This window comes from Hylaeus volcanicus, chromosome 4 (assembly GCF_026283585.1).
Source record: "Hylaeus volcanicus isolate JK05 chromosome 4, UHH_iyHylVolc1.0_haploid, whole genome shotgun sequence".
Lineage (NCBI taxonomy): Eukaryota > Metazoa > Arthropoda > Insecta > Hymenoptera > Colletidae > Hylaeus > Hylaeus volcanicus.
Genome location: NC_071979.1, coordinates 22,479,665 through 22,492,148, shown reverse-complemented (window position 1 = coordinate 22,492,148; position 12,484 = coordinate 22,479,665). Strand labels below are relative to the sequence as shown.

The following is a 12,484-nucleotide window of genomic DNA, read 5'->3' as shown; positions in this document are numbered from 1 at the left end:
TTCTTATAATTTAAAGAAGCATACAATTTACATTATATTTTGTTGTATTTACGAATTTACATTCATCACAAATGAAATACTATTTTAAATGATACACCTTTGTAATACAATAAACCTTGGTCTTCATACAAAATGTACAATGACTAATGAAATTTGAAGAAACTAATACTATGGTTGTAAAAGTATAATTTTATTCCTTGTGGATTTGTTTATGTTGTTTATATATTAACATATTAAAAATTGCACCCCACTTTATATTAACGAAACGCACTTGTCTAATTTATATATTTAAATCATTATTTAAAATTCGTAAAAATATCGGTAAAAATGCATACTTTTTAAAAATTTGTTTCTACATAAGCTTGCCTTTTTTTTTATATTTTGTACCGTGTACTATTTATTCTAGGCACATTTTCAAAATATGCATTATTTAACTAAAATATCTACTGTGTATATATAAACATGATATGGCAGCTCATGTCATATTTTGCAATTCGGTTTTCTTGAGTTCACACGTCCGTTTACGTACGTATATGTAAACTCCTATGAAAACCTGTCCATAGAAATTTACTAATTTGGACGTATGACATCAGCTTATCCAAATAGACAACATAGCTATTACTTTTAAACATAAACATACATATTTGTATATATATTAAAAACAAATATATATATCTATCTGTTTGTACGTATGATGATGAAGATAATTTTACAAAATTATTTACATATATTTAAATTCTTTCAAACTTAAGGCCATAAGTTTCTTGAACGTAAAATTGCAAAAATATTTCCATAACGCGCTTTTTCTTTATTGTGATTGTTAGTGAATATTATGTAAATGTGTATATATGGGCAAGAAAAACAAACCAAAGCTGTCGACATGCCTAATAAAGCATCAGAAATTATCATATATAAATCACTGGAAATAAGAATAAATAAATACAAGCAAAAAGTAATAGACTACCATAACCCTTTCTTATGGTAATGTTAAATTTTTCTCCTAAAACACTATACATTCAATGTAAAGGCATACTCATTGCCTTTAGAGATGTATTTCATATATTATGTATATTTTCATACATCGAGGGACAACATTTAGAAAATTTGTTCATATACAAAGACTTATAATACTTGTACACCTGGAGACATGATTGACGAATTGACGAGTACGTTATCCATAGGAAATAATAATTGTTATTTGATGTAAAATGCAACATTATAAAGACTCCACGAAGTTGTCAATACTTTCTGTTCAACTTTTCATATAATCACTCTGTGTTATACCACGCGACAACGATGTCATTTTTTGTCGAAGTTGGGATTTACTAACACTGCGTTTGTATACAAGAACATAACCTACACGCGTTACAACGATTTTCATTCTCACTTCAGAAGGTGCTGTCATAAGATGAAAATGATTCATGTTAAATTTATGTCAACTGTTTATAACAAACTTGAGGCCTTTTAGCGTATGCGAGTGTCAAATATTCTCTACGCGCACACATTTTGGAAATATGAATGCATATACTGTTTACTTCGATATACTTTGCTTCGCAAAGTTAATTTTAACTTGTTCCCTCTATTGCACTCAAAGTACGTTTATACACGGTATGCATAAATATAATAGAGTTCTGCAAATGTAGTCCGTTACCAGATTTGTACCCGCCAGTATCTATCAATAACCAGGGTCAATTTTGAGCGACATCTACGAACTTTCGAAATCTCCGTTGTGTTATACTAACCGTGGCGTGTAGAAATTTCCAGACAGTTACTTCCGTTAAATGTTTCGTTAAACTCATTCTTGTTTGCCATCTCTAATTAAAAATTAGAAGAAGAACTATCTGAAAATTTTTGCACGCGACTATACGCGCCGGGCGAGTCTACTATAAGTAAAGACAAAAGGCATAGGTATGGTCGAGGAAAGTGACAATCGACCAGATGAGTCTCGTGTAAATGCATGATTGGCAGGTTGTGGGCTAAACTATGGTACACCCGCCCGTTGCAGTGCTGGAGCGACTACTAATTTATCCTGATCGATACATGAACGATACACGCTCTAATCGCTTAGTCCATCCATTGGGTGAACGGGTGGCTGGTTAAACCATAACCCGCCCGTTGCAGAACTCTAATATACAGTAAGCTCAGAGTACGCACACGGTGTACACTTAAATACATATATACACACATATGTAAATACGTATCTACACGTCCCGTATTTAAAAGATGCGTGTACATCGTTATTAGAGAAACAATCAGTCTTTCCATTTTTTAAGAGGGTACATCCTCTTCCGCGTTACTAGCTTTGCAGCCCTCGTCGGAAGATGATACACGAGCAGCTTTATTCTGTGCTCCTGCAGGAGACGGTTCTTCTATCACTGATAATCGCTTCTCGCGATCCGCGGTTACAGTCGAGCTATAGAGGAATACACTCCTTAACGTGGCAACGTTGACTCGTTCCCGCGATACGTTGTCGTCCGCTGACGAGTCAACCTTCGAATCACTGTTACCATTTCTGAAAATCATAGCAAAAATAACAGTAATGTATACGAATGTAGAATTAAATTAATATTTAAATCCAGTCATACTTCGAAGGTTTTTGAGCATCTGTTTCCGGTTCCGTCTCCTTATTGCGCTTACGTCGTCCAGCGCTTGAAGGAACGCAAAGCTGCGCGAATGTTCGATTTTCTTGAGGTTCCGTCGACGCCTTTGGACCCAATTCATTCTTAAGCTACGGTAAAAAAAAAAAAACATATAAGCATTATGAGATGTTTGTACATCTGTATCATTCTTTTGTTTTTGTGGTTTCTTATATAAATGTATCTAGTACAAAGCAAGGTAGAGCTATGTATCAATTTAATCTTGAAAACAGGGTACCTTAAAATTTTGAACAGAACCCGCCAAGGCTTTTGTGGATGCCGTTCCATCATCCAAAGCAATAGATGCGTTCACCGACTTTTCTGACAAACTGGTCGTAACAGACACGGTTTCGCTGCACAAGCTGAATCGTTGTGTAGACGTCACGTCCGCTTGAACCTCCAATCTGTTCGTAACATATGTATAAGACGTAATTTTCAAGCTACTGCATGTTATACAAATGAACAAACCACACTTTACCTCTGACCACCCGGAAGAACACTGGAAGCTATACTTCCGGCAAGACTGGTGCCAGCAAGAGCTACATTGCTGGCGCTCTCACGATCATTTTCTCGACCCAGCTTTTCCAACTGGCTTCCATAGAGCGAAAGCGATGCTTCCCCTATCGAAGGATTACCGCCACGGTGACTCGCGACGTCTATCGACGCTGCATCTGCGATACAAAATTACTGTTGTAATTAAGTTCGAACATCATTCATTAAGAGTGGAGAGATTTAAGGGAGAGGATTAATATACTTACCTCCACCGTTGCGGGCACCCAAAGAGCCCATCAGTTCGTTCTCGTCATCGAAATCAAATCGAACACCCGTGCCATTTGTGGAAACACCACAACCCCCACTTCGACAAAGAGAAACTGGGACCACCCCATAAACGTAAAATAATAAAACGGGCACGCCGATACCCACCGCCAGTCCTGCTAGTATTGGCGACACTAACACCTGTAACAATCACAAGAGAGATAAAATATTAATGTAAATGTTATTATCTAGAAATATTAAATATTAAGATTCGTTTGATTTTATACTGGCGGCAAAGTTCGCTCGATACTGACTTATGAAAATTTAACGGCAGAAAAAGTCTGACATATCGCAAACTTTCAAACTTAGGTGAATCATTGTTTCGTAACGCGTAGTTTCGTACTGCCGGAAGTTTCTCAATGCGCGCTGGAGAATTCAGAATTATGTACTTTCTTTCGCGGAAGCACTCTTTCTCGGGAGAAGCGCGCAATAATTCACAAAATGTTTTAAGTGCACTCTCATAAGTCATTTATACTTTATGCATACGAGCACAAAAAGGTATGCAAATCGTGAATGCGAGAGAGTAACTTAATTTCAATTGTAAATCGCTCGTATTTACATAATTTTATCATGGAAACTTATTACAATTGTGTTATAATTATTTTTCATCTATGCGTCGTTGTACAAGTACGCAAGGAAAACGACAAGCCTGAAAAGAAGTTGCTCATTTAAGCCACAGTGCATTATTATGCGCAAATAATAAAAGATTAATTATTTTCATGCATATTGATCCTCAGTGAAGCTCTTGAGGATTATAATTCTCATTTGAATGTTTCTAACGATAAGCACCAGTGGCAAGAAGGGATATGTGAATATTTATCCCCGGTATTATAAGAAATATTTATTACGAAGAGTTACGGTTAATTCCTGTCCAAGACCTTGAGCAATTATATACTCTGTACGCATGTAACAATGTCAGGTACATGTAAACGTATGGCCCCTAGTATCACGCCACTGGACCGGTACGCTTCAGCGCAGAATTAACATCAAGGGAAAATACTACACTAAAGCTTTAAAAAGTTGATTTTTTTTTTATCGACTCTCAGAGTATATAGGCTTAGGATTTTTCGCGAAAAGTTTTATTTTAAAATGGAACGAAATCGAGTAGACATAGGCATTCAGAGACACAATTGCCCTTCAGATCCGACAAATTGGAGCAAGTACATTAAGGTAGACGGAAAACGTCAATGTTTGATAATCAAATTGAAATGGTTGAGGAAAAACGTAGGATAGCTGTGCGAAGAAGAAACCCAAAGTAAAATTTGTAGCGCTCCACGAGAAGTGGAAATTAAATTTTTTCTTGAAGATAGACTTTTCGTTCAGATGGGAAGAACAAAGTCTCTAAATTTTAACGTAATATTTTCCTTCTCGGTTGTAATATTAACCTTTTAACAGCCACGCTCGAGTGCACTCGAGCACGTGTACCAATATTATCCTGGGTGATCAAATTAGATGAAGCACGAGGTACGGTTTTTGCGGTCAATTCTGAAATACGTTTTACTTCCTCGTTTAATTTTGATAGATATTTATAAGTATGTTCGAAGTAATTGTGAAATGATTTTAGCAAGGAAGCTCTCTTTACCCAACGTAAACAAACTCATAAAGAAATAGATGTTGCCATTGTGCTCAAATAAAAAGAAACCCGTTTAAATAATAAAACTTTCCAAGTTATTCGTCCCCATCATCAAAATGACACTTTCACCGTGTTTCATAAAACTTGGAACAATCATACAAAATGTTGAAAACAAAAAAAACAAAAAAAAAAGGAAAGAGAAGCTTCCAGGCTGATACCTAGCGATTAGTGGCGGTTACAAAAATAATTCGAAATAATGGTATATTCCGGTCACGGCGAGCCGAAGAGGATTACGGGCGCGTCGCGGAGGCGATCTGTTTTCCAGATTTCCATCGAGCGTGAGGAAAGGAGCGTGGCGGGCAGCGGAACAGGAGGTGGAGAAAGTGCACGGTGGAGCAGGAGGTGTGGGAGGTGCGGAAGGAAGGATATTGATCGGGCGGGTTAGGGAGTGCGCGCATGGGAGATGTCCTCTCTGTCCCACCCTGCCTGCATCCACCTCTGAGTGGGCAACGACGGAGGAGCGTGTCCGTCGTGTCAGTTCGTACTTTAAGATCCACACTGCGCCACAATCGAAGGGGTTGCACGGGCACGAAAGAGTGCCGCGGGCGAATCAAGGTAGATAGCTGGGTGCCTCTGCGGCAAGGGTGTGCCGACGACGCTTTGTCCGATATCCCCGATCAGAGGACGTCGAACTACGCCGGCCCTCGCGCTCGTGAACCGGTCGACGTAGCAGGAAATAGACGGGACTGCCGGTGGTTTTTCACGAAGCCCAAGCGGTCATCTATGTGAGAACTAGTCGGGAATAATAGGCGCGTTCTGCCTATTTGTCCATCGCGAGCGTCGATGTGCTTTATCAGCGTTGTACGGGGAGCAGACGGACGCACGGGACATCATCGTAACCGACGACACGATATTTTCCCCCCATTCGTTCGCCTAACGAGCATCGATCTCACGCGTTGACCGCACTAAACAAAAAGCACAAAAACGAGGCGGAACCATGGCGAATTGGCATTGGGGTTGCGAGGACGCGGAGGATTCCTCCAGCGAAACGGAGGAGCAGAAGTCGGAGATTGATAAGCAGTGGCTTGGTGATATCCTAAGGGACTTTCACAGAGAATCGGTTAGTTCGGTAGAAACTATGATTTCCAGTTAACAGTTACCTGTAGGGAATGTCTTGCGCAGCCGTTTTAACCCAGCTACTTAATAGCGATGCAAACGCGACGGATTTGAAAAACGTGTTAACGTGTGCAAGCTATTCTCGAAGGATCGTTTAAACATTCTAACCCCATAATGTACAGGTCACGATAATCGACAGTAAGGTTTACTCGAGCTGTTTGAGAAACGTCTTGACTGCCTTGAGCACTATAAGTAGAGTTAAAGTCACGTACGTGTTGGAGGATTCGAATACCACGAAGGATCTGTCTCTGATCGTGAAAGAGCTACCGAAAGATGGGTGCAGTCGTCTCTTCGTTATCACTGGCCAGTTCGACCTGCGGGAAATCAAATTCTACACACAGGTAAGCGAGTAATGTTAAACCCGTCGTGTTTACGATCTATTTACAACTCTGTTTACATCTTGTCAGGTCATGCCCGACTTGAAGGAATTCCAAAAGAAACAACTAGCGTTAGAGGAAAACAGATCGGGCGATGAAATACCCCTGTCGGTACCTGTGTGCTACCACGCGCAGTATACCCCAGCGGAGGAGTCAGACTGCTTCCTCACAACATGTGATTCCATTCTGGTGCTACAGGATCTTCACGACTCGGACTTTTGGAACATTCAATTTCGCAAAGGAATGTCGTACGATCAGACAAAAGTCGCGTTGGAGGCCATCGCGCGTATACACGCGCACTCATTGGCGATGAAAGTCATCGAGGGTCAGTCACTGTCCGAACGTTATCCGTTCCTCTTTCAAACAGCCAAGGCGACGGACTCGTACCAACACTTAGTAGAGCGTGGTTTGCCGCAACTCGCGGAATTTTTGGAAAACACCGGACTAGAGGCAATACTAGAGACTCTGCTCGTGTTACGACCTAAGACTAAGCACATAATATCAGCGCTTCTCGCGCCAGAAGGACCGCTCACGCTGATCACGCACACAGACTTCTGGTGCAACAATGTGCTCTTCAAAGACGGTCCCAACGGTCTCGAGTGTTGCATTCTTGATTGGCAGATGGTTACCTACAGCAGACCGACCAACGACATCGCTCTGTTGATAGTAAGTTCGTTGCCGACCAAACTGCGTCGAGAGCACACGGAAACCTTCCTCGACGTCTATTGGAACACCCTTATCAGCACGTGCTTACGCCTCGGTGTCGACATACCCAAGGACTTAGGCTACACGAGGGAAGACTTGAGCAAAGATTACAGGCGATCGCAGCTTCTAGCGCTTCTACTTTGCATCGGATCGGTGGACGTTGCCTTGGGCGATCCCGACACCGAACAACGACTAATCGACGTCCTCAAGGACCTCCACAACGAGGGTGTGTTCACCGACGAGACTGTCACCGCGGCCAGCGAAAGCGATTCTTAGTCACCGTGATCACCGCTCATCATAGTGCCGCAGTGAATTAATACTTCAAAGGAGCAACCGGTAACTGGAACCGACTTGAACCGGTCAGCGATCAACCGTGGACACTGAAATCGCAATCCAACGTGATACAATTCGCGAGCAAAGAGCTTGTGCCGATATCGGTGTAATTGCGGGTAGCTAAAGAAATTCAAGTCACGTTAAATGTGCCACTACCATGGGAAAGCATAGAGCCGATGATAGATTTTTGTGTTCGAAAATGTTTGCCAACGAAGAAAGTATTAACGAACATCCGTAGAAAGTTGCGTCGTCGATATACATTTTAAGATAAACATTCCGTTTGCTATACGCGATATTTACACGTAAGCGTGACGCAAGCAAGCAGAACGTCGATAAATATAATACGGGGTTATGATATCGATAATGACTCGAGAGCTAAACAAATGCTAATGGCGCTTGCGCTATAAAATAATTTAGATCTACGGTAATACTTTTATGCCAATTAAGCGCAACAATCGTTCGATTCGAAGTTATTTCTCCGACTACATTTCTTCCCGCAATTATTGTAACGGCTATAAGACCGACATTCTGTTATCGCTAATTTACATACGCAATAATTGTATTATTCTTTTTCTTTGTACAAACTATATAAATAAAATATACCTTGATGTTGTCATGAATTTGTAGAAATATCTGTGTTTACACGTCTAACGATGATTCACGAAAAATGTCTATGAATAATTATATATTTGTTATAATTGTCACTGGTTTTCCATACTTTCGATGCTTTCGTTTAAAAAGAACACTTTTATAACCGATAGTATCATACGCGACATTAATAACTCTGCCCAACCATAAAATATATTTAATTATGAAAAATAAATATTAAACAATGGACCAAGTTGAATATAAAAGATGAATAAGAAAGGTGTCATTTTCACTTACGGATGCAGTTACGCCACCGACGATGAAGGCATTCCTCTTATGTTTGTTAGCTTTCTCGTACCTTGTGTACAATTCCTTTCCCACCCATACCGGTATACCTGTAGCAAAAAATATATAGTCAAATATTGATACATATTTAAACACCAGATCCTCTCTATCAGTATTACATTTGGCAGTTAATAACATTTAATTTGATATTAACGAGACCATGCAAACACATTAAACAATATACATGTTCTACTAACCTATAATCATAGCAGGTATAGCTATACCAGCAGCCAAACCAATTCCGACCGGGGCTCCAACTAAGGTCCCAAGTTGCCAAAGTATCTTCTTCTTTCTAGACCATGGTTTCTTTCCCCAAAAGGTACAGCCAGACGGACTATAAATAAATGAAAAGTCGTAATGTAAAGAATTATGAAAGTAGCATAACATTCAAAGTAAATACTATATCAAACACTATGATACCTTAAGTAATGAAGATCGCTAATCTCTTTCATGCACAACCAACAAAATTCTGCACCGCAAACAGCACAAATCATGTGATTGCAACTTCCATCGTCCATTTTACCAATGAAGACCTGACATCTTGGACAAGGCTTGATGTCATCTCCTATTGAATGAAAATAATTGATGTAGAATATTATATTTTACTTATTTATCCAAGTACATAATACAAAATACGAATACACACTGTGTTGTGAATCGCTCTGACTGAAACTAAGAGACGAACTACGTTCGTAGTACTGAGTCCGTTGAGCTCTGGCAGCATCGCACGTTTGATTAGGATGCCATCGAGCTTTGCAGTGGTAACAGAAGTATGAATCGCATCCTGGCCGTTCGCAACGCAATTTTGGACATGAAGCGCAACCACTGGCAATAACCGCGAAGCTACAATCTGGTGCAGGACACCATCTTGCATCAGATTCTACCGCAAGTACTCTTCGTACCATAAAATCTTCGTACTTTTCCAACTGTGTTTGGTCGTTCAAAATCATTCGGATATCTGCATAAAAGTAAATTCCATGAAAAAAGGTAATTTCGCAACGGTAATATATTCTTTCTCATCAGAAATATAAATTTACCATTCGGATGTAATGGTTCTGAACATTCAGGGCATGCTATATTAACCCTAGATTCTGAAATTTCAACTTTAAGATATTGTTGAAAGCAGTCATAACAACTACGATGATGGCAAGACTGTACCACAGGAAAGAAGTCCATTGGGAATTCGGCCAAACACAAAGGACAATCCACCATTCCATTTTCATTACTCTAAAAGAATTATTTAAAAATTGTTGCATTAAATTTAATCATTAGTTAACTAATGTAGCTTGAGTCATATAATCCAAATATATCCCAAACACTTTATCTTATAGATACATTTTATAAATACCTTTCCGGCAGAAGAAAGTACAGAGCCTTTGCTGGAAGCACGTTGTAGATCTATGTTCTGAAATTGTAAATGGCTCGAACCATTACTTACTCTGGCTTCTCCTTTTTCAACATCCGCAGTTTTGCTACCAGTCAGATCTTTAGCTAAAATAATAATTAATACTTAGAAACACAAACAATTTATTCCTATTGTTTATTACATAACATATTATTTATTACCTTTAGTATTCCTGTTACTTGAACTAGGGGTCCTCATAATTCGCCGACCAATAAGAGGACTCGAGTACAATAATCGGCGAAGAGAAAATCGTGGTAATATTCTACGAGGTCTAGGAGCCGTACCACTGCAGCCTCCTGAACTGCTATCATTTTCTTTGAACATCCTGAGAGATATTCGGGTTCACTACAGTCTCATTCTTTGTGTCACAGATGCAAGAAGAATTGATCTGCATTAAATAATAAAAACAAAACAATTAAGTGAAATAGAACTTTCTAAACCAGTGTTTTCCAAATAGTGTTTCATTGAAACTCAAATTAATAATTAAAAAAATAATTTTTGTTCAGTTATTCAAATAGAGTTGTAAACAATTCACGACGTGTAAGTCTGCATTTCGTGATATGAAAATATCCTATATTCTGAATGCCTTATGAGACTCACAGATTAAAGAATGCACAAGTCATTTATAACTAATACTAAAGAAAATACTATAAGAAACGTGTTTAACATGCGGTTGATTACTTATGCTTCCATAAGAAATGCGTGTGTAGTCCATTACACGCGTAATTACATCGATCGTATTTAACTTTGAAAAACAGGTTAATACAACTTTAATGTTTATACCTTACAACTTGCTAGTCGCCACAGAAATTTTTTTAAATATAAAATATTCGAAATATGATATATTTATTGTCCTTATATGATTTATACAGAAATTTTGTCGAACGTATTTATCGCGTAAAACATTCAGCTAAACACCTAATTTTATTTTTAATAGTTAGTAATTTATATCAGAATATTGATCATTTCTTGTGAAATTATTTTATATCTAATTTCTTGTAGAGGCGACTGTTCTACTTTCACTAAAAAAGGGAATTATGTAGTCTGTCAAGACACTTGTCATCAATTACGATTTCTCCGCCTTCATGAGATGCATAAATAATCAGTATTTCGAAATCTTTAATGTGTAACATAAAACATTTTGACACACACCGATTTAACATTGGCCGATTTATGCCTATTTCGATGATAATATGGTGGATCAAATAACACACCACTACACAATTGCACTTATTTATCTTTCCATGTAATAAAATTCAAATGTATAATTTACGCTTGACTCGCGACAGAATTATGCGAAGGACGCGTGAATCATAACGAAACAGAAACACAAAAATATCAATATCAAACATTGATTATAAATGTAAAAGTGTAATTCTAATACTGCTGTAACGTGCAGGTTTTCACATTAGTACACTTCACGCTTAATAATTCGTCGTTGGTGCAAACGATGAAACGTAAATCAACGTGACGTATATTTGTAACAAAAAATTATACTCTTTTCAATAGGTGTAAACATAATTAGAATAATTAGAAACGAAAATTTAACGAGAGATACAAAATAATCGCCATTTGTAATAGGCTCAATGTGCACGTATATTGCATAAAATATACATCCAATATGTATACGTTACATTAAGATTGATCTTTTTATTCGAAACTATTACGAGATTGATTCTAACAGCACAAAATCAATTGTTTTCTTGACGTGATTGCACAAAAGTACACTTGAATTGAATATTGAGAAACCTTACATATAAATGACTAGCACTAATGCAGGTGCGAGAAGTCCTCGAGCAAACACAAACTAAAATTCATCAAATCAATACGTAAACGAACCTCGTTTTTGTCAACAAACGCTGAGAAGTCCTACAACACTTTCAGTAACAAATAACAAGGTTACTATTACGGTTATGCACTATTGATAAGTTTCACTTATTTTGTTGGTTAAGGACGTTCACTTGACACAACAGCTGACGGCTCTCGGACTAGAGCCTTGTCACAGACATACTTTAGATGAGAAGCGTACTGAACAAAATTCATGGTATCATCTTCCAATGTCACCACCAGAGGGCTATGATCTATATCTGATTTCTCGCATGTACACTTCTTACAACTCAGAGGTGAGTTTACAATGAAGTTGATAAAGCTTCGGGCCCTCACGTACCCTCACCAACCCTCATAGACGGGACAACGAAGAACTTCTTCATTTCTTAATTTACCTATTGATAAGAAATAGATGAAATATTTTTTTTATAGTTTAACTGTTGAAGAATGGTGAGGTTTATATAAATAGCCTCGTAATATTGTCCTACTTTTATTTAAAACTTATTTATGCACGTACACTTCGACAACCTGTTCTTTGCAGTATCACAGCTGAATCGACAGATTTCTATCAGATAATATGTGTTCAGGTAGTGCGAAAATGATATATCACAATTAATTGAGGAATTTTGGTCTTTCAATGAATCAGCACATTTACTACTACAGTAAACGTGTTAAAAAAGTATATCACTTCGATTTATGCTTA

The 12,484-nt window shown here is 38.2% G+C and overlaps 2 protein-coding genes across 2 annotated transcripts; one reads left to right on the top strand and one right to left on the bottom strand.

The window, feature by feature from the left end:
* Positions 1-37: 37 nt before the first annotated feature.
* On the bottom strand, positions 38-12,136 carry LOC128874743 (E3 ubiquitin-protein ligase RNF19A-like). The gene is made up of 13 exons (XM_054119773.1): positions 11,794-12,136; positions 10,116-10,342; positions 9,898-10,040; positions 9,587-9,776; positions 9,196-9,507; positions 8,970-9,114; positions 8,747-8,883; positions 8,502-8,599; positions 3,395-3,593; positions 3,115-3,307; positions 2,875-3,040; positions 2,586-2,728; positions 38-2,512 (listed from the first exon to the last, which is right to left on the bottom strand). The coding sequence occupies exons 2-13, from the start codon at positions 10,276-10,278 to the stop codon at positions 2,269-2,271; spliced, it is 2,133 nt and encodes a 710-aa protein (XP_053975748.1). The 5' UTR covers positions 10,279-10,342; positions 11,794-12,136; the 3' UTR covers positions 38-2,268.
* Positions 4,853-8,236, top strand: LOC128874745 (uncharacterized). Its single transcript, XM_054119783.1, has 3 exons — positions 4,853-6,145; positions 6,324-6,542; positions 6,609-8,236. The coding sequence occupies exons 1-3, from the start codon at positions 6,023-6,025 to the stop codon at positions 7,557-7,559; spliced, it is 1,293 nt and encodes a 430-aa protein (XP_053975758.1). The 5' UTR covers positions 4,853-6,022; the 3' UTR covers positions 7,560-8,236.
* Positions 12,137-12,484: the final 348 nt, after the last annotated feature.

Bases quoted from the DNA above. Each gene is read 5' to 3' on its own strand.
- LOC128874745 (XM_054119783.1), top strand. From the start codon at position 6,023: ATGGCGAATTGGCATTGGGGTTGCGAGGACGCGGAGGATTCCTCCAGC. The intron at 6,146-6,323 runs GTTAGTTCGGTA...CATAATGTACAG, and splicing joins GGGACTTTCACAGAGAATCG to GTCACGATAATCGACAGTAA. The intron at 6,543-6,608 runs GTAAGCGAGTAA...ACATCTTGTCAG, and splicing joins AAATCAAATTCTACACACAG to GTCATGCCCGACTTGAAGGA.
- LOC128874743 (XM_054119773.1), bottom strand. From the start codon at position 10,278: ATGTTCAAAGAAAATGATAGCAGTTCAGGAGGCTGCAGTGGTACGGCT. The intron at 9,777-9,897 runs GTATTTATAAAA...TAATTCTTTTAG, and splicing joins TACTTTCTTCTGCCGGAAAG to AGTAATGAAAATGGAATGGT. The intron at 8,884-8,969 runs GTATCATAGTGT...ATTTATTTATAG, and splicing joins AGCGATCTTCATTACTTAAG to TCCGTCTGGCTGTACCTTTT.